The 21,567-nt window shown below is 42.0% G+C and overlaps 2 protein-coding genes across 2 annotated transcripts; one reads left to right on the top strand and one right to left on the bottom strand.

The window, feature by feature from the left end:
• Positions 1-5,679: 5,679 nt before the first annotated feature.
• Positions 5,680-7,841, top strand: NECHADRAFT_102281 (uncharacterized protein; the record flags this gene model as incomplete). Its single annotated transcript, XM_003039551.1, has 4 exons — positions 5,680-6,070; positions 6,144-6,636; positions 6,714-7,428; positions 7,623-7,841. The coding sequence occupies 4 exons, from the start codon at positions 5,680-5,682 to the stop codon at positions 7,839-7,841; spliced, it is 1,818 nt and encodes a 605-aa protein (XP_003039597.1).
• Positions 7,842-9,868: 2,027 nt separating this feature from the next.
• On the bottom strand, positions 9,869-11,772 carry NECHADRAFT_89057 (uncharacterized protein; the record flags this gene model as incomplete). The annotated part of the gene is made up of 10 exons (XM_003039554.1): positions 9,869-9,937; positions 9,978-10,171; positions 10,573-10,580; positions 10,713-10,723; positions 10,863-10,878; positions 10,921-10,931; positions 10,986-11,005; positions 11,213-11,224; positions 11,394-11,407; positions 11,756-11,772. The coding sequence occupies 10 exons, from the start codon at positions 11,770-11,772 to the stop codon at positions 9,869-9,871; spliced, it is 372 nt and encodes a 123-aa protein (XP_003039600.1).
• Between the last annotated feature and the right edge of the window lie 9,795 nt (positions 11,773-21,567).

Consider the following 21,567-nt stretch of genomic DNA (forward strand, 5'->3'; position numbering starts at 1 on the left):
GATATAAGGAGGAGATAAAATAGCTACTGCATATGTAATTAGATTGATTTATGGGCGTGGCTGCGCGCTAAGGGTTTAAACGTGCATAGTGGAGTAAAAGCCCACTTTGCTAAGGTTCTGAATTTCTCGAGTTTCTACGGTATATCCATAATCATGAGGTTTTGCGAGAGCGTCGCCGTCACGCCTTAAGCCCATAAAGTCATAGATATAAAAGGTTAGAGAAACTCGTGTGTTTTCTCAAGGTAATCCCAATCGGAAGAGGTAAGAATATTATTACCTAGAGCTTTGTTATAGTTACGTAGGAATTGCTTTACTTGCTGCTTTTTCCTTATTAGATTATCGATTATCCTGTGCTATGAATTCCAGCGCGTATTATTATTAATACTAAGCCGTAATTTAATGCGCTCATCCTATGCATCATTGTGGATAGATGAGTTACGTAGCCACAGTCCGATCCGGTATAATTTGCGCAGCGCTGGTATCATAATCTAGCCCTTCCTCCTGGTGGTATTATCTGACCTATCATCTGATCTCGATAGAGGATTTCCCTTCTGAGTGAAAGCCTTTTTGGATGCGACGCCGCTAGGATATCTCGTCTAAGCTCCTATCTAATCTGGCTAGTTTGGTGTATCATTACTAGACGCGTCGTTTAGGACGAAGTTGAACCGTTCGTAGAGCTTATCCCTAGTGATATCGTTAGTAGTATTAAGGGTGGCTTAAAGTGCTTCACGTGAAGACGCGAAAAGAAAGGTTTAAAGGGATAAGTTAATAACATAAAGAATATAGCGGATACGGTGCTATTTCAGATCCCAGTTAATCTACTATAGATCAGACGACTAGGTGAGAAAATAAGGCTAGGGTATGACATATATTACGGTCCTGCCTAAGCTTGGTGGATAAATGCTGCAAATATCTGTCATTTGATGTCGCATTATCACCCGTATGATAGCCGAGTTGATTCGCGATATCATAAAGGTCGAGTATTAAGAAGATAAGACGAGACTAATGTTCACTAGAATAACTATGTCGAATCTCTAGCAGACTCAGAAGCGCTCTTCTAGGTTAGTAATCTTTATTAACCCATCGTGCGCACACTGCTAGCACACCATGGCGATGTGGCGATATCCAGAGATCAGATGAGATTTAGACCTTCGAGACGGCACTCTATAGCTTAGCCTTTAACTGCGACTAATATAGGCTAAAATTTGCAGTAATATGGCGCATTGCTTTATATCGTGATGTTATTATGAGGTCCTTAATTGCGGGATTATAGGCTAGCATGACGTCCTGCATCTTATCCCACGTAACTGCCGAAAAGGGAAGGCGACGATATGTGAGAAGGCCAACCATGCTCTCAGTATAACGCTGAGGATTGAACATTGCGGAGGGCCGATTCTGATGGGGTTGCTGTATAATAATTGTCGAGCCTAGCTTGCTTTAATGGAGGACCCATATCTAAGGATCGTTCGAGCATTGTATTATCCGAAGAGTTAACGATATCGTAGTATTTGCGCTTCGCGTGGTATATAGCGTTATCTCGTTTAGTGTTTGACTAGGACTGATTAGAAGAATAGAGAAGGCATTCATAAACCACTGCTCCCTTCGTTCTACGCTTCCCTGATGGTCCGAACTGGCCCTTATTGGGATATGTCGCGCGGAATATGCAATCGAAGTTTAGGACCTCAGATAACGCTGATTCTGCATTAACAGGAGGATCAATAGTCATCTGGGACTGTGAGGTGTAATCCGGGGGTTGCTATGATGAAGAAGCCATAATTAAGAATAGGAGAGGCGCGAAATAATAAAAGTATTATATCTATATACTTAAGTGATATTTGAGAGATTTGAAGATTGTAAACACGGAACGATCGGGTGTTATTAGACGATAAGATAAAATCTAGCCAATCAGAGCGCGCTGTTTATCCTAATATCTATCCTAATATTAGGATAAGGGAGCCTAGCTTTACCCCATATCTGATATATCATATCGGATATAGCAGGATAGCAGAGATGATATCAGGATAGTATATCAGGATAGGCAAGTCTGGTCGTGACGACTAGCAGAAGGTCTCCCCAGTTGGTTTCGGCATAGGTTACCCAAGCCCTTAGCATCTTTCAATTTCCTGATTCATCCGCTCTTGCCCCCCGTCCGTCTGAGGATGGTACGCCGTTGATAAGCGCCGTTTGACTCCCATCGGCGTGCAGAGGTGTGTCCATACGTCGCCTACGAACTGTGGCCCTTGATCGCTGGTAATTGTTGTTGGGATGCCATGGTAAGGGAAATAACACAAGAAGAGTCTTCGCGCCACTGCTTCTGCTAAGATATCGTCCATACATTCTAGGATTACTCCTTTTGTCAGACGGTCGGTAATTCCCATGAGGTTAGGAGCATTGTCCCGTCCGGTAGGTGGGAGCTCCGTGATGAAATCGATGTGGATCTCCGACCAGATTCTTTCAGGTATCGGCAGGGGCTTGAGAAGGCCTTGCTTCGACTGCCTCCAAATGGTGGTCCTCTTGCACGTGTCGCAATTGTTCAGAAACTGCCGTACTTCGTTTGTGATACCAGGCCAGAAAAACTGTCTTGCGACTAGCGCGTATGTCAGGTCTCTCCCCGGATGCCCCGTTAGATGAGAATCGTGTGTTTCCTGTATGATACCTGTCCGCAGAGGCTCACTATTCGGAATCCAAAGCCGGTTTCTGAAGTGCTAGAGTCCTCTTTCGTCGAGCGAGCATTCCGATACGCTCACAGGGGTATTCGCAGCAACCTTTGTTGCCAGGCTGCTGTTTCCTGCTGCCACTGCTCGAGAGATTTCCTTGTAGGTTTCATCCGTTCTTCTCCCATTAGTCCATGCTTTCTGCATCTCTGAAACTTAGAACGTAGGCACCTCGTGCTCGAAATCCAGTGGATCGCTCTCCTTGGCTGCCACGTCGACGGTCTCTGCTCCTTCGGTCTTTCCAGTTGCAATGTTTACGCTCCGCAGGTTCTCATCTTGGAATAGCTTTCGGAAGCGCGCCCTCAGACGTTCGTCACCTCCCTCCTTAGGCATGTCTTGTGCTCTTCTGGATAATTGGTCGGGAAGTTCCGATTCCTTGCCAGGCCTCCATTCGAGAGTGAAATTGAATTGCGACAAGAACTCTGCCCATATGATTTGCCGTTCAGACAGCTCTCGTTCTTTATAAAAGTAGCAGAGGTTTCTGTGATCCGTCATGACCTTGAACTTGGTCATTATCAGCTCCGCTCTCCAGGCTTTGAGACATCGCACGATCGCTAACAGCTCCTTGTCGTAAATCTTGTAGTTCATTTCGGCTGGAGAATGCTTCTGGGAAAAGAAGGCAACAGGTCGCCATCTGTTCTGATCATCCAGCTGTAACAAGACTCCTCCTGTGGCATAACCTGAGGAATCGGCGTCCACCCTCGTTTCTCTATTCTCGTTGAAATGAACGAGAACGGGCTCAGTAATCAAGGCATCCTTCAGGGCAAGAAAGAACTTTTCGCAATCATCTCCTCAATAGAATTCTGTTCCTATACTCGTAAGACGGGTGAGAGGCTTTGCCTTGTCCAGGCTGGCGATCCATTCCATTTCCATCCATGCAGCCGCTTCTAGGTAGAATGGATGGACGTCCATTTCGGTCGGCCTTGAGTGGAATGGATGGAATAGACGGATAGAGGGGTCGCGTGGAACGGATGGATGTGGAAATGGATGTGTGGAAGCTATAGAGGGACAGTACATGTTATCCTCCCACCCGTTGCTTCCCGGGCTTCCGCAAAGCTCAGTTCAGCCAACGCGTCTGTGCCTGACAGCTCGACCTCTTCAAGTAGCGTCTCTGTACTCCTGATATATCCCCCACGAAGCCACGACCTCACTGTCTGCGTCATTCCAATCGTGCTCGCATCCAGATTAGCCCGATCGTCTCGGACCATTCTGCCGGCCGCCGAGAAGAGTCTCTCAACGTCAGCAGACATTGGGAGGATAGAAAGCATATCGAGAGCCATCTGTGATAACCGTGGGTACTCCTCCCGTCTTTCATGCCGGTAGCTAATAGGATCTAGGACTTTCTGATCCGACTTGTGGACGTCGCGAAGCCAATCGTTATATTCGTCGCCAACAATGAGTGCTACCCTGTTAGCCATATCGTTGTTGGCTTGTAACAAGGCACATGGTGATGAGGGCGGCTGTGATAACGCCGGGGCCTGACGGGATTCTTCGCGGTACTCGTCGAAGTGATTCCGATACATTCGCCGCTTCTTTGTGACTGGCTCGCCGCGTTCTCGATCCTGGGAAACAATCTGTGGCTCGTAATGCGACAGGTATAGCCCCTCTACAAGGGACTTTGCTCTTTGGGTCCAGTTTGGCCGATCCGCCCACCTGTCCTCGAAATATTCCCTACGATAAGCTGGATGAAATGCAATGGCGGCGTAATAAACTGGTATTTCGTCAAGCCGCGAGTAATACTCGTCAAGTTTCTTCCAGCAGGGGTTAATATTGACCTTGAAGTGCTCAGGCTGCGAGGAGCAGCGGCCGTATATAGCTCCATTTTACTAAGGAGGTATTCGTAGCCCAGCATGATATCCCACGGGCATCCATATGCTTCGACATGGCTTTGCTTCCTCGTTCGCTGTTGACCGTCACCTTCGAGGGTAATCAGGACGTGCTCGAAGTGTTGCAGGACCTCCAGTGTGTCCAACAACCAACTTGCTTGACTCGTCACGAGCTCGGATTCTCTGAAGTGTCTGATTGGATGTGTGTAAGTTCTTGGTTTCGCCAGGTCCCCGCTCTGAGTTCTGTTGGATACGCGATGGGGTAGGGGTGAATTCAGTAGATTGTGGGCCACAAATTGATGATCTTATTGATTGAAGTCTAGATGATCTTGTTCTTACTCGCTTCGTTATCGTGCGGGGGCGTTGGTCCATTCTTGATGTTTTCACCGCCATAAGCCACACATTGTTATAACGAAGAGCAAACTCTCTTCTATCCGTACACAGGCACCAATCTAACACCAACAGTTAGAAGCCTTCCTCTGTAGCTCAATACAATCTCTTCTGCCCATACCCTTAGTATCACACCTAGTCTTCTGAGAACTTTAGCTGCCGCAGTAGAATAACCCAGATCACGTGCAACATATGAGATGTATTGTCACACTGGCAATACAATACAATATAGGCCAATGTCATATGGCCTAATACAATATGCACCATTTGGCAATACAATAATATTGCGAGGCTTCCATATTGCCAATATACGTATTGTTTATATTATTCGCAACACTGCATGTCCGGAGGCAGTTCTCTTGAGCCACGTAAGCAGGGTCTGTGGGTGAATCGGGTGGCATTTGGGATTCGGGTGACTGTTAGCAACGGCATGAACATATCAATGCGGAAATGCATTCACCAGAGAAAAGGTCAGAACGCACCGCGATCACCTCGGTTCTCAAGATGATGATGAGAAGAAGCAGGTGCCCCTTGCAGAAGCTCCAGGATGGGCTGGTGTTATGGCGGCAGTTGAGAAATGACTCGAAGGGCCGAGCGTAATGACAGGGATCATTCGGCCTAACATTGCCGTCATCTTACTCAAAATGGAGCACCTCCACCTTCCAAGGCGGGGTTGGTGTGCCTTGATCCGCCTTTCCCCTCCACCTCCTCCTCGATTATTCACGTCTCTTCCAACCTCACGGGTGATAATGGCGTCAAACAAGGGGTTCTCATTGTTCTTTCTGCACCATAACCCCACTGGAAGTCCACCGGACGATAGGCAGCTAAATGCTGCAGCACGAGCTCATGTATCGCGGCAAGCTCTGAAGAACAGGTCCGCGCGGCCAAGAAACCTCAAGTTCGTATCTTACACCCCGGAGACAATGCGTCATGGTGATGGCTCTGGTCCCTCCACCAGACCCAACGATACCTATGGCGAAGAGCGCCAAGTATCAGCCATCGCTGACAGAGATCGTGGGGTAACTGATCCGGCGAGTCGGCGCATGTCATCCTGTCCACTCAGGCCTGCCGGTTGGGACCCATTCCACTCTTTCGCAATGTCTGGGATGGGACGAGACGAGCATCTGATGCTCTATTACGGTGAGTCATGTCTGATTCGCAGCATCTTGTCATTCATGCATTGAAACCAGCCACCCTAACGAGATTCTTCAAGCGTTCACCACAACTTGGCCCCAATTTGGAGAATTTGAGAGCGGAAGGCGTAACTTCGCGCAATCGTGGTTATGGCGTACTCTGGAGTCCCCTGCGGCATTTTATGCCGGGCTCATGGGGTCTGCCACACATTACACCATTTTTTGCCCGACTGCGAGAATACAAAATCGCATCCTCGCGATGGGACTAAAGTGGAAGATCCAGGCTATTAGAGCTGTTCGATCTCTTATCGAGCAGCACCAATCCGGTTCTCCTAGAGAATTCACGAATAGCGATCTTCTCGCCATCTTTGTCCTTGCTATCCATGGTAGCATCAATTTTTCAGACGAACCGGAGCCGCACCCGTTGTCGCCCTTTGCTACATACCGCCACATGCATGTCTACGGCCGGTTGCAACCTGGCAAGGAGCATATGAACGCCATTTATTACATCGTCGACCAGAAAGGTGGAATATCGAATATCGACCAGCATGCCTTTGGCTTCGTTTTGCCTATGTAAGTCTATGAATTCCCACGGTACATCGGACATCCCATCTCGGCGGAATGCTGTCTGCTAACCTCCATTTTGTTAGCCTCGATATGCTTTACAATGCGCGGCTAGACACTCCACCTAGGTACCCATGTTCGCGCCAGCTGAAGCCAATGGTTCAAGAAGGTCTATGGGCCCCGGATTTGGAAGCTCATCAAAAGCTCAAGACCTTAGGCGAGTGCTTCCGGACAAGCCCTGATGCATCTTTGCCCACGGCTCCCTATCTGGAACCCAAGATGGTCAAGCTCCTCGAAGTCATGGCAGAAGTAACTGTGGCCCTTGACCATTATTGCCGCCGCGGACCTGGAGCACCGGATTCCCTTGATGTGTTGGCTAATAACTGCGATTGGGCATCGCATGCCATTCTGTCTCTGCCTCCCTACATCCCGTTGGCCATGTCTCGAAGCGACCTAGACCAGCAGCCGGATATTGATACTACTACTATCCTTCATGAGATATGCCGACTTTGCACCCTTCTCTACCACGATATGGTCCTTCTTCCAACTCCCCCACATACAGGAACCAAGTTACGCCACTCGACCAGAGTTTTATGCTTGATCCAAGTTATACAGCGAAAAGACCCTATAGAAGACCTCCGTGCCTTTGATTTTTTAACTTGGGCCATGGTTATAGGCGGAATCGCCGCAAGGTTCACAAAGCTTCAAGTCTCATATATCAAACTCATTGAAAAGGTTGCACGAGACACAGCATGGGAAGTGATTCATCCCCGATGGGAGAGATATTTATGGTTTAACACTGTATGCGATGAGCCGGCTTCGATTATTTGGTTCAAAGCGCAACAAGAGCGCCTTTCGGAATAAATTTTCTCTTTGGGCGTCGGAAGATGCGTACATAGCTTTAACTTTGCCTCGTGCCTTGAGGAACGAAAGGTCTATGCCCCGCCCCCGATGCCCCTCCCTTCCGACCTTGAAGAACGCCTTTGATTGGTCAGTTTGCCTTGAGGAACGAAAGGACTATGGCCCCAAATACGGATATCGCAACGCGTGCCTTGATCGTCACTCTCAAGGCTCCCTGCAGCGGCAAGACCACTGCTGAGGTAGCTGAAATCACGGGACTTTCGGTCCGTCAAGTCAACCGTATCTATGCACGAGCGATCGAGCGAGGGTTTAACCCTATCACCTATAAAAACCATCGGTTAAGCTATCAATAGTTTTTTTCTATAGGAGAATTTTTTTACGCTAATAGACTATAGGGCAGCCGATAGTTTTTTTCTCAACTAGCCGATAGTTTCTAAAAAAGAGGGTTCTAATAAGATTAGGGTTATATAAAGAAGATATATATAACTTTAAGCTATAAGGATTTTAAAAATTAAGTCCTTTTTCTTATAGTATTTTTCTAGAATTAATTATTAATTATTAAAGAAAATTTAAGGAAAATTTAATAGGGTAATTAATATAATTAGCGCTATGCTAAAACTCTCTAATTACCGCCATAACCTAGCTACCTAGCCATATTAACTACCTCGCTAGCCATAATTAGGGTTATTCCTTAGCTAATAAGCTTTAACCTCTTTTTTTCCTCTTTTTTTTATTCTTCTATAAAGACTCTAATTTTTCCTAATTATCTACCTTTAACCTCTATCTCTATCTATATCTTAGTTATTTATATACCTTATAACTATAGATTATTTTACTTATATCCCTATTTTTTCCCTTCTAATTTATAAGACCTATAAAATTATAATTCTTTTTAATTAAATTTAATAATACCTCTACTAATAGCCTTATTAGCTTTCCCTCTAAGAGATTAAGCTTACCTTAGAGTAAGCTACTAAGCTTAATCTTCTTTAGGGCTAGAAAGACCTTATAGGGCTACCTAAGCCTATTCCTCTAAGCCCTCTTATCTCATAACTTAGAGAGCCTATATAATAGGGCTTCTACTATACCTTTAAGCCTAGCTACTTCTATATTAGCTCTAGGCTATAGCGAATTAAAGAGTATATATGGGTCTTTTATAAGGTCTAGCAAAAAGGCTAAGATAACTAGCCTTCTAAGGCAGCAGCCTTATAGCCTTCTATAGCTACTAAAAGCTATTAGCGAGCTGACATAGCCTATTAATAGCTCTTTAAGTAAGGGCCTCGCAATAAATACTTTAAGGTCTTACTAGAAGGTAATAGCTCTAAAGCTCTCTCTCTTCTAGAGGCTAAGGCTACCTTTAAGGCCTAAGCCTTAGCTATTAGAAGCAAAGAGGCTAAGGCTATAAAGTAGCTTAATAACTTTATTACTTCTAACCCTTAGCTTCAAAGGCTAGGATTAATAAGGCACCTAGCTAACTTTAATAGGGAAAAAGACTTCCTAAGAGAGCTACTTTCTCTTAACCTTTCCCTAATTAAAGAGTCTCTAAAAGAGACCTCTAAGCTAGATTACTTCTTCCTCTTGCGGGCTTTTAAGGAGCTTATTTAAGAAGCTATAGGCCTTATAGCTTCTAATGAGATTCCTCTGAATACTCTCTTTGAGGTTAACCGGCAAGATGCCTCGCAGCCAGCAAAGAAGCCCTAGCTACTATGGCTCGAGGACCTTTCAGTAAAAGGTCAGACCCCGGTCAGGTTCGCAGGTACCCCGCAGAGCATGATTTAGGTGGGAAATAACATAGCTTAATAGCGTGCGGTCGTTAAGTAAAGTGAAAGGTAATTCAAGTGAAAGGGCATAAGCTAATTAGACCAAAACTAATGCCAGGGTCGCAATAAACAAAAGCAAAAACCAATACGAAACGCCGAGCTACTATAACGACGACGAGGACGAGGATATAATATGCATATACTTATAGAATAACGAATTCGAACTATAATTCTAAAAAACGAAGGGTAAAAAGAGATATCCGTCAGAAAGAGAAAAGTATATTCCTACCCTTATGAGTTATCTAACTCAAAAGCCTTACTATTAGCCTCATATTTACTAACGTATAGAGCGAAGGAGGGTAAATAACTAGCCTTTACGCTTCTAGAGGGTTTATAAAAAAAGGGGGTAAGGTCTCTAGATTATAAAATAAAGAACTAGCGTTCCCTCCTTCCTTACTCTTTGCATCCTTATCATCCTTATCATCCTCGTCAAATATTTATATACTATTTATGATCATCATATATATATATTCATGCCGCGTATTCACAGCATGGGGTTAGATATTCTCCGCTATGACCCTAATCACCGGGTTATTATCTGCCGGCTATGCCGGACATGTCTAGTCCCCAAGGCGGCAAGCTAGAGGAGCCACCTGCGGGCCGAGCCACACCGAATAAGGGGTAAGGAGCTAAGGACGACCATTAAGCTCTTATCGAGTTACGACCTACGCCCAGTAGAGGAGCTCCGTCAGTAGAGGCCAGATAGGACGAGACCTTGCCGGCCAATCGAAGGCCTAACCGGGAGGCCAGCGGTAGTTTAGGCCAAACTACCATCTCGGGGTCAGGGGCACGGACTAATAGCCATGCAGGGATATACGCGGGGGTAGGTCCTAGACGCAGATAGGGGGGCCAAACTACTAGTCCTAAACTACTATTTTATAGTATAGCTAATTAAGATAAAAGAAAAGTAACTTTAGGGTTAAGGAAAAAATAAGCTAAGGGGGGGGAAATATAATAAAATATATCTCTAGAGGCTAAATAGACCTTTCGCGACTTAATAAAATAAATAAGCCTAAATCTTAATTATTACTGAGTAAAAACTGCCCGTATTTGGCAGGGTTAGGCCTAGAAATTATATCTCTTTTGAGTTCTCTTCCGCCTCTAAACCTAGGGGTAGGTATCTATGCACCCTCCTTACTCCTAAACCCTTAAAATCTCCCCTTTAAACCTAGGGGTAAGTATCTATACTTATTTATTACTCCTAAAACTCTTAAAATATTAATTATTATCTTACCCCTAGGTTTAATTATCTATGCCTACTTACTCTTAATTCTTATTTATTAACTCTTAATATATTATATTATCTAAGTACTCTTATACTCCTATTAATAATATCTAATCTATTTATTATAATCTAATAGTTTAGTAATCTAATAGTCCCTCCCTCTATATAACTTATTATACTTATTATCCCCCTATTAATTAAATTAAATAATTAATTAATTTATTTTATTCTCTTATTTCCTAATAAAATATATATATATATATATATATCTTTATTATATTTCCCTTACTTTTCTTTTTTTTTTTCCTTTTACTTTTTACCCCGCTTACCTCTATACCTCTTTTACTATTATAATCTTATCTTATATTATTTCTTAATATTTACTACCTTATATTATCCTAAAATATAAAATATTTCTCTAATTATATTTCTAATTATTAGACTTAGCTTACCTCTAAATAATATCGCCTAACTTATAATAATCTATCTTCTCCTAATTATTATTATTATTATTAGCTATTAATTCTATCCCTGCTTATAACCTAACCTATTATACCTAGATTTAATCCCCTGCCTAGCTTATCCGCTAGTCTATCCGCTAGCTATTAATAATAATTATCCTCTAACTCTATTAAACCACTAAAGCCTTCTCTATTATTATTTATAGAGGTTAACTTACTAAGAATATAGGCTAAACCCTACCGCCTTGCTATTACTAAGTTTCTTATTAGCCTCCTTATATCCTTATAGTCTCGCGGTAATAATAAACCCCTTAACTATAATTATATTACCTACCTTTATTATTCTTTTTATTATAAGAATCTCGCCTATTAAGCTAAGGAGAATTATATCTAGGTTACCTATAGTATAGCCGCTATTAATAGTATTATTAATATTATTACTATAATAGATTATTATCCTTATTATTATTATAATCTAACTAAATATTACTATATATTATTATTTAGGCACTAGGCTAATATTAATAATAAGAAACCTAAGCTTATAGCCGGCTAATATTATATTAAAGTATTATAAGACTATATAAAGTAGACTAATTTTAGCTTAATCCGCGCATGGAAGTATGGTCGGGTTAGCGAGGTCGCGTGGGACTTAGTGAAATCATAGACTAGGTAAAAAAAATCGACATTTAAATCCACTAAAAATCCAGAAAAGCTTATTTCATACGAAAAAAAATACGTTTAGGTAGAAAGAGAGTTACTTAATATACTCTGCCATTTCATTCTTATTTTAATCCTTTACTATATATATTATGCTGGTTAGAAGATAGAAATTACTAGGAGAATCTAATTCTGCCTCTGGAGTATAGCTCTTAGGCTATCGAATATGGTTAGATCTATCTTCGCTTCTAGCCAATGAAACTTGCTATTCGCGGCGACGATATCCCTATCGAAAATAGTAACCCAATGATATCGCATACTAACGGCGATAGTATCCCTGCACGGTGGGGCAGAAGGTCGCTTTGGTCTTAGCGGGCGATTATATCTTTGTCGTTTTATTGACTAATCCTATTAACGCTTTGCGGCGATACCACCCTAGTTCGTATCGCCCTTTTGACCACCCGTCTGCTACCTCGAACTCGATGAAATTATCGCGGTTAATAAAAATCGAGAATAACTTCTATATCTACGTAGTAATAAACTATGGTTATAGAAATCTATTAGCCTAGATGTCTCTTTTGTCTAATATTAATATTAGATTAAAGGCAACACTAATTAAGATTATCTAGCTAGCGACTAGACTAATATCGCCTACCCTATACTATTGCGTTAAGCGTATGTAATCGCACTCTCATTACGCATATATATATACACGTAGCCGCACCCTTATATCTATAGAAGTCGGGGTATAAAAAAAAAAAGGCCAAGGGGATTTTTCTAGTTTCCTAATTCAATAGTTCGCTTACTTTAAGAAGCTAATAGAGGACTAGTAGTATTAGAAGCACCGCTATTATCACTAAGAACCGCGTTCTCCATAAATTCTATCACCTATATAACGACCTAATAGCTAGTTAATTATTAAATGCTTAATCATAATAAGTATCTAGAATCCATGTTTACTTACTTAATATTATTTATCTTATTGCCCCTATTTCTAGTTAAGAGCTAGTCTCTATAATCCCTATTTCTTCCCTTATCTAATCCTTAAGCATCTAACTATCAGCCTAGCTATATGCCACCGAAACTCAGATAGAGGTTTCTCAGTAAACGCTCCAGTTAATACCCTCGCGAATCCCTAATATGCTCATTTATCAGCCGAAGCAATAATAGCCAACGTAAACAGAACGCGTCAGTAGTTTATAAACATAGCTTTTTTAATAAGTCGATTCTCCTATAAGAGTATCCTCCTCCACTACTATTATCATTAAGCAGAGCAAAATTCTTAATAGCTCGTCCCCCTATCCCTAATAATAAAAGAAAGAGACGCCAATGAGAATAAGCTAGGACGCGTCGCGAAAAGAGGCTACAGAAAATCCAAGAGCAACACCACTAAGAATATCAATAAAACCCTTTTATTAAGCTCATCGGTAGACGCCCGCTATTGCTAGGCTATGCCAACAATAATAACGCTTCCCCTAATTAAGAAACTCTTGCCGACCGACCTGGTTCTATCCCGACTACTAAGGCAGCTCCTACGCGAAATGGCAGCCACTATCTATCAGCGGCGCGGCCACTATAACCACCGCGACGTCGAAGCCCAAGACTCCCCGGGCTAACCCCTCTACTAGCTAAGGCATCGGAAGTTATCTCGGTAGACGGCACTATTTCGCCGGATCTATTACTCGCCGAAAGAATAAGATCGTCTAGACTAGGTGACTATTATCATTCCTAGAGCGGTTTCGCGAGTTCTCAATAACCGCTAGTATGTCTACGTTATTATACTACTAGACCCGGCTAAATATAAATAGCATCATCAAATAGCAAATAAAATATAAAGCTTCGCGAATCTTCTATCCCCGGATTCACAAATCTAATATTACGCGATACTTCCTCCGCTTTCGCATCTCCTCCCCTAGAGTCTAATCTCGAGTCTAGACCTAAGCTAGAATTAGATAAAGGATCTAAGTTTACACCTATTTCTCTAGAGTTATCCTCTAGTTCCGTCGCTTCCTATGTTCCCAAAGACTTACTACTTAGTGATAAAGAACTCATAGCCTGCCTATTAACCCCGGCCGCGTCCGAGCCTAGTATATCCTATCTATCCCTATCTACTTCATTAAGCCGTTTAGGTTCGCCTAGTCTATTACCTTCGTCGGCCGGGAGGGCTCCCCCTGACTTTTACTTAATACCGCTATAGCTATTATCTCCTGGCCTAAGTAGTTTAGCTCTTACCGCTTTCCTCTAAGCTATTCACGACTAAGAAACCAGAGGTGGGCTTAATTACCTCGATATATAGAGCGATATATACGACGATATATTCCGGATAGTCTTTAGAATTAAATATAGCTATAAGACTCTATCGTCGTATCTAGCCTCGAATACTATACTTACCTACTATTATACTTAGGCGCCTACCTAGAAGATCACGACAAGCATAAGCAGATATATTATACCCTCTAGGAAAGAGTAGTTTATCTTTAACGCCACTTACCGCCTCTATCGGATATCTTTATAAAGCAAGGGACATATGACTCTCATGCCTTTTTCCCATAATAGCAGCGATTCCTCTCCTATTATTAGTATTAACTACTCTTACCGCTCTCCTTCTAAAAGACATAAGCTATATACTCTTAAGAGTCTATCTAGATAGCGCGTCAATAAGATATCAATAGTATCTAGCTTAGAGCTAATAACCTCAGGGCGATTTACGCACCGAATAAGTTCCGCCTCTCCTTTCTTCCCCCTTTTACTCTAAATCTTTCCACGGACTAAGTAATCTAGCCATATAGGCTCGATCTAGCCAGGACGCGCCATATTCTATTCGGGTCATTCAACATACCTAGCATCCGCTTTGCCGTCTTTCTCTTCTTTCCCGAGTCTACCCGCATACCTCGATCAAAGATATCTATATCCTCGAATTCTCTATCTCTCGACCGGTAGAAAGATCTTTATAATAATATCATCATCCCTACTACCTACGAGATAATTCCTAACCCTTTCTACTAAGAAATACCCCCGTTATTCGAAATTACCTATATAAAGTCTCGCTCGTACTAGGAGAGGCTAGCCACGAGACGATAGAAAGTAGGCGATAAGAGCCGATTATTTAACCTCGCATATAATCTCCCCGCATAAGCGCTCTCACGTTTCTAGCGCGCTATTATGGAAAAGGCGGGCCAGTTCTATATCCAGACGCAACGAGGCGAAGCTATCCTATACTTTCAGAACCCGCGTCTACTCTTCTAGACTCACGATATTAAGAATATATTTGCTAGGCCGAGTCTTTATGAGAGCCTCTATTACTTCGAGAGGATAGTTCTTACTACTCTAGACCCTAGCCAGTTAGATCTACACTTATGTTGGCTCGATATTAGAACCAGAGACTTTGTGACTATACCCGAGGAACCCTATACGGTCCTCTAGAAGAGCAATTGCAATCATTATCTAGAGGAGCAATTCCAAATAACCGCCCTAGAAGCCAACCTAGCAACAACATACTTTTAATCTTTCCTCCTCTGCGACACGGGGACTTTAATATTAAAAGCAAAGCCTTCATAGCGTCCCAACCTAGGCCATCCGGAATCTCAATAGCCTAGAATTACTCGCTTCAAGGCATATAGATACAACAAAGAGCTCTTCTCCGTCATATTTAGTCGCTATAGACTCTTTTAGTCCGGTTCTTTCTTACTTCTCGCGTTAAGCAAAGGAATAATACGGGACCTTACTTCAATAAGCAAAAGCCGCTAGCGGGCACACATCAATCAGCTCCACCGTAAGCCCCTCCTCCGTGCTTAGGAGGCTAATAAGCGATATATTAGAGCCCTCTCAGATCCCAAAGCCCTAGCAAACTACGGGGCTCAGAAGGAGGGTATATTCCGCCTCGATACCATCCTGACGATACTTAGCCGAGGCTTCTTCGACCCTAATCAAAGCCCCCATATCGGGCCAGTATCTTAGTCAATTCCACTCCGCCATAGGTCTAGGGAAGATAATAATAACTATTATCCGTTCTAGGTCATACCGACTAGTAATATTAACGGCCTAATATTCACACAAGCTACTCGCTTCGTCCTCCCCCTCGACTATCTTTTTCAGGAGGCATTATTAGCTTCCTCCTCTGCCGGCTCCGCGAAGTTATCCATTCGATAGATACTCTCCTATTATACCGCTTAACTCTTCTATCGACTCCTACTACTAGCCTTTAGTAGCGAGCGAGAGGCGAACCATAATAAGTAGATATAGCTCTCAGAGTAGAGGGTGCGGGGGCAGCGAGGGTCTATAAAGGAGCGACGAGGCCTTAGGCTTAAGGAATCTATTAATAAATCCGGAATACTATAGATTCCTCGCGACCGAATCGACTAGCGGCGCGGATATATTGCTCTCGAAACATTAATCCATCTCTATATCCCGAGGAGCCTATTTTAGGCCCTACTAGCCTCGCAAGCTAATATTCAGGAACTTATAACTACCTAGCTAACGGTTAAGTTCTATCTCTAGGAGTAGGTTCGAGATGCTCGGCAGGCGTTCGACGAAGGCCAGGAGGATAAGGGCAGGCAGCTCGCTCTGCGCATCGTTCGACTCTCTGCAGAGGAGATTACTCGCGCCTATAACCAATATCTTCTTGCCAAGATATAATCATACTAAGAGCAGGCGCGAGGAAACCTAGGATGTAGTATACTCCCCGCCCTAGCTCAGCTAGAGCAGGCCCGGAGAGATACAGCCTCTAAGAGAAGCCGGATTATTACAGCCCAGACGATCTTAGAGATTTATATAGAGGCATAGGCCGTATATGCCGTAGCAGCGTCGTCGTCGCCGTCGTCGCCGTCGTCGTCGTTATTATCTAGCGATACCCACCAAGATAAATAAATGCCGAGCGAGATACCTTATTAGGTAAAAATAAGAAAGTATCGGCCGCTAAAAGACAACTAGTTTAATTTTATTTTTAAACTTCTCCTAGGCTATTCTATCTCACCAACATAGAATCGCGTCTATTTCCTCTAAGTCTATAAGACGTTCAAAGCCTTTTAGGAGACTATCCGCGAATCGGCAGGATTATTCGACGCTCACCTAAGGCATACCCTCGGTAGTTATATTATAGTTACCTTTAATAGTAATCAGAAGAAGGAAGTAAGAACGAATTATACCCGCGGTACTTAGTACTATAGAAAGCCGCCTTTTTTCTAAATATAGTACTAGGCCCCTTACTTCGCACCACCTAAGAGTAACTATCATATCCGCCTGGGATCTGCCTCCTAAGATGGTCTATACTCTAGGCGTTCGCCCTCTAAAGAGAGTCTAAGGGTCTTAATAACGAGGGAGTTTTAGGTTCTCGAGAAAATAGTCTATTAGGATTAGCTATACTTTACTATTTAGCCTAACTAGCCTCGCCATAAGGCTAATTAGTAGGCTACTAAACGTTATTACCAGCGGGCATTGCGGCGTATTGCCCTACTATCTGGCCCTACCTAGGGGAATAGTAGGAGATTAGAGCATATTATATTATAGAGGCTTCGAGGTAACGAGGATAGGCGATATAGAGATATAGATATATTCTATGTTCTTATACCTGCCGCGGTCGTCTCGAGAGATAGTCCCGATACTTTATCGAGTGACCCTATAATCATACTACCGACTCAGCATAATATCATAGAGTCGATCAAAGCCCTTCGATTAATTCCTAGCCTTTCTCGGTAGCTTATCTAATAATTACAATAGGTAAAGCATTAGCTCCGCCGTAAAGGGAGCTACTTTAATATCCCTAGCTACCTCGAGGCTAAGAAAGAGGCGAGAGAGTTAATGCCATAGTCACGATTATTAATAAGGCAATTCTTATCCTAAAGGGAACCCCCCGAATAGCTTATTAAGTCCGAGGATACCGACGGGATAGATATAGAGTCCGAGGTATATAAAAGCGATGAGACCGATACTAACGCTAATAATATAGAGAGCGATAATAATACCGATTTATTCGGTAAGCTAAAAACCTTATACTAAGATACTACTTAGATCGGAATATCTATATCCTAAATATTTCTTCCCTTATGAGACAAATTATATATATTTAGGTATATCTTCCCTAGTATACTTTCAAAATATAATAGCATATCTACGAAGATAAGTCTATAATAGGTAAATAACCGCTATATTAGATTTAATTTAAATAGCAATACCTAAAGAGAATATTATAATATAGCAGGTTATAGGCTTTTTTTTTTTTTTTTTTTTTTTCAATAACTTATCCTCTAGAAGCGGGTCTATTTCTTAATAATAGCGCATATACTTTAGCTATGCAGGACTATATTAGACCCTATTAGTAGTATTATAATAATTCGGCGGCGGATTAATAGGGAGGAATTCTAATTAGGAAGCAAAATAAGTAGTATTATTATTATTATAATCGAAATTTCAGGAGTACTAAATAATATATTAACCCTCAGAGGAATCTACTAATAGACTCTGAGATTCCGAAGAGCCTTTTAACTAGCCTCTAGCCCATTTATCCACGATAATCTAGAGCATCTAACTTTCTCCTTCTTTATTTCCTTTCCACGGCCATATAATATAAGATTATACGGTAGATCTGGCTATAAACGCATCGCTCTCTAAATATACTCTTTATTAAGGGCTCGAGGATTTTCATATAGGGCCTAAATAACGATATCGCATAACTAGCTGCTATTCAAAGGGTTAAGTAAATAGAGGTCGACGGCTCGGAATAACCCGCTAGTATGGTAGTTAGCAGTGCTTATCCGATCGGCGGTGTTAGGCGAGAGGGATTTTATTAGTAGCGGGCGATTTCATAAGAACCCTATGCCGATGGATATTAACCTCGGGGGGCGAGTATAGGCGATAGTGCACTACGGCAAAGTTCTAGTACTTAATAATACCTTCTCGTTATAGTCGGCGGTATCGGAGAGGACAGAGAGGGAGGAATAGGTAATAGAAGTATAGAGTTGCCTTAATATAGTAAGTATTAAATAGATAAATAACGAGGGAGGGAGGAGGCTAGACTAGTCGTCTAATAGGCTAATATACTTAAGTGCGGCGTAGCGGTTAATAGTATTATATATAGAATAGTATACCAAATGGTATATAGGGGGGAAAGATAGGGCTGCTATATATTAGGTGCGATTATTAGTAGAGAGTATAAGGCAATAATAGATCATACTTAAGGATATAGGGTATAAGTATGCTAAAGCTCTATAGCAAAGTATTATTATGCTAAAGGCTGCCTTACCCCTGCGCCCTAAATAATCCCGCTGGCAGGAAAAGGGGAGGTTTAGTTTAGTTTAGTTTAATTTAAAACGGAATCAAATATAGGCGGCAGCCAGAGCTAGAGTTAGTAATTTCCCCACTAATATGCTATATTCTAGTAATAAAGAATAGGTAAGCATAAGATATAATGCAATAGCTAAACTCCATCGTTAATTATTAATAATAATAATAATAATAATAATATATAAAAAAAATCAGATTAGATTAAATTAAATTAATAATAATTAATTAATAATTTAGCGATAAAATAGCCGGACTCGGGGAATAATATTATAGATAGTTAGGTTAACCGTTTATCGTTATTTCTAGTATATCTACCGTTTCCCGGGGGGGATATATGCTTATAGAAAAACTATAGAGGACTTTAGAACTTATTACGAGTTTAGAGCTCGAGTTCTATTAGATATTATGCGAAAGTATGGCTAGGATTATCCTAAGTTAGTAGAGCTTAGTAAATAGATAGAACTCTTGAAGCGCGAGGGGGTAGTAGAATGGGAAAGTACCCGCAAGGCTTTAAAAGAGCTGTTACATTTGATTATAAATATCACGGATAGCAATAACGATAATAATAATAATACTAAGTTTATGCCTAGCGTAGGGTAAATTAGTTTAGTAGTTATATAATCTAGGGTTCCCCTAGAAATTTTAAGGTTCCGGCGGGGGTATTAATAGCAAGGGTAGTGAATAGGGGCTTAGGAGGTGCTATAAAATCAGAGCGGCCTACTCTATAATTCGGGGCCGGCAATTTCTCCACTTTTAATGATATCAAATAAAGAGGGGCTCGAAAACGACGCAATAATATAGGCAGCGCGAGGTAAGACGAGCGAGCGATATAAGTGCAATTAATATAGTAATAGCGGTTAATTTACAGTAGCGACGGCGATTATAAGGAAGACGACGAGTAGGATTTAGGAGCGATTAGATTAGTAGTAATAATAATAAGAGATAAAGTAATATAGAGTAAGCAGTTAGGATACGCCTAAGTCTAGGTAGAAGCTCGTCCGGTACTTTTAATATATAGACATTATCTACATTAATTCTTAGCGGGTTAGTAATTTAGAAGGCAAGTGCTATTATATACTATTAGGCTCTATTATCGGAGGGGGTAAAGTAGCTGCTTAAGTGGGAGGCGGGTATTAGAGTGAGGAGGGATCTAGATGGGTATATATACATATACTACGTACATACGATATGACCCATAACTTTCCTAAAATAGTACTTTATAGGGCATATCGTATAAGTACAGGGCTATACAAAATCTCTGCCATTCTCTCCTCCGTGAGGGTATTATCAAAAAGATACCGCCTATCAAAACTAACGCTGCCTTCGTTTAGCGACAATTTATCGACCTTAGACGCTCTAACTGCAAGAAAAGCAAGCAATATAGATACCATCATTGCCAGAAGGAGTTTACTGCGACCTCGGTTAGGAGGCCGAAAGAGCACCTCGCTACATATAACAAATGGCAAGCTAAATAACGATAAGAGCGTCAAGCTCGAGATAACGCTAGCTATCTTCCCTTATACTCCGAAGCGGTACAAAAGAAGATAACAGAGGTCGGAATTCAGCGTATCTCCCAGGATAAGAGCCGCAGTTTCGCTTATAATACCGCCGCTACCGTAATCGCCGGCGGTCGCCCCTTTAGCCTCTTTAAGAGCCATCATTAGTATTATTTCTTCACTCGCATTAAGCCTAGCTAGAAGCCCCCTAGCCGTGCTATTATTACGAGAATTCTTCCTGAGTTCTATTAGAAGATCTATAACGAGGTTTTCAAACGTATTGCCAACTCGGAATAGTTCAATATTATATTTAATACTTCTAATAATATCTCGGGTCACAAGATCGTTAATATCTCGGTATAGGTACCAGATAGACCGGCATTCTACTAGAAAACCCTTAATACAGGAGACAAATAGCATACGGCGGAGAACTAGGTGCGGCTAATATAGGGAGAAATATAGTAGCTATGCAGCGGCGATCTATCTAGGATTAACTCTATCTATATAGATACCGAAAATACGATGCGCTCTGTATACGATATGCTAGGGAGATTCCCGGAGCTCTCGCATATTAATTTCTCTCTATGCGACTCTCATGGCCTTTAGCTTCTAATTAAAGATATTCTTCTTCTTCCCTTCTTCGAGAATCTCTTTAATAATATTAGCACCCTGCTCGTATTCTTCTCACGGTCTAAGTTATAATTATAGAGATTAAGAATATACTAACGCGCAAGGTGGAACGGAGTAACTCGCGCGCTGATTAGAAGGTACCGCTAAATTGTTAGTTGCGATTAAGAAATCAATATACTAACCTACTCGTCTCGAATAGCATAATTATACGCTGGGGCTCTTAGTATAATTCTTTCTTCTCCCTCCTCCGTTCTCGAGACCCTGCTAGAGACTAGTCTGTTCGAAAGGATGTATGGGACGAGTTGCGATCTCAGGATTGCCCCGTTCTCCTGCCCGAAGCGGTTCGGATTATTAAAGATAGTAGCTTCTAGCTAGAACTTAAGGCTGCTATCGCTATGCTAAAGCCGGTAAATAACTTCTAATACGCTTCTGAGGCTAATAGGGCGGGAATCGCATACGTTATAAATCGTTAGCTGCAAATCAAAAGCATATAGGCTAAGATGAGAGAG

Source organism: Fusarium vanettenii, assembly GCF_000151355.1.
Source record: "Fusarium vanettenii 77-13-4 unplaced genomic scaffold NECHAsca_91_unmapped, whole genome shotgun sequence".
Classification (NCBI taxonomy): Eukaryota; Fungi; Ascomycota; class Sordariomycetes; order Hypocreales; family Nectriaceae; genus Fusarium; species Fusarium vanettenii.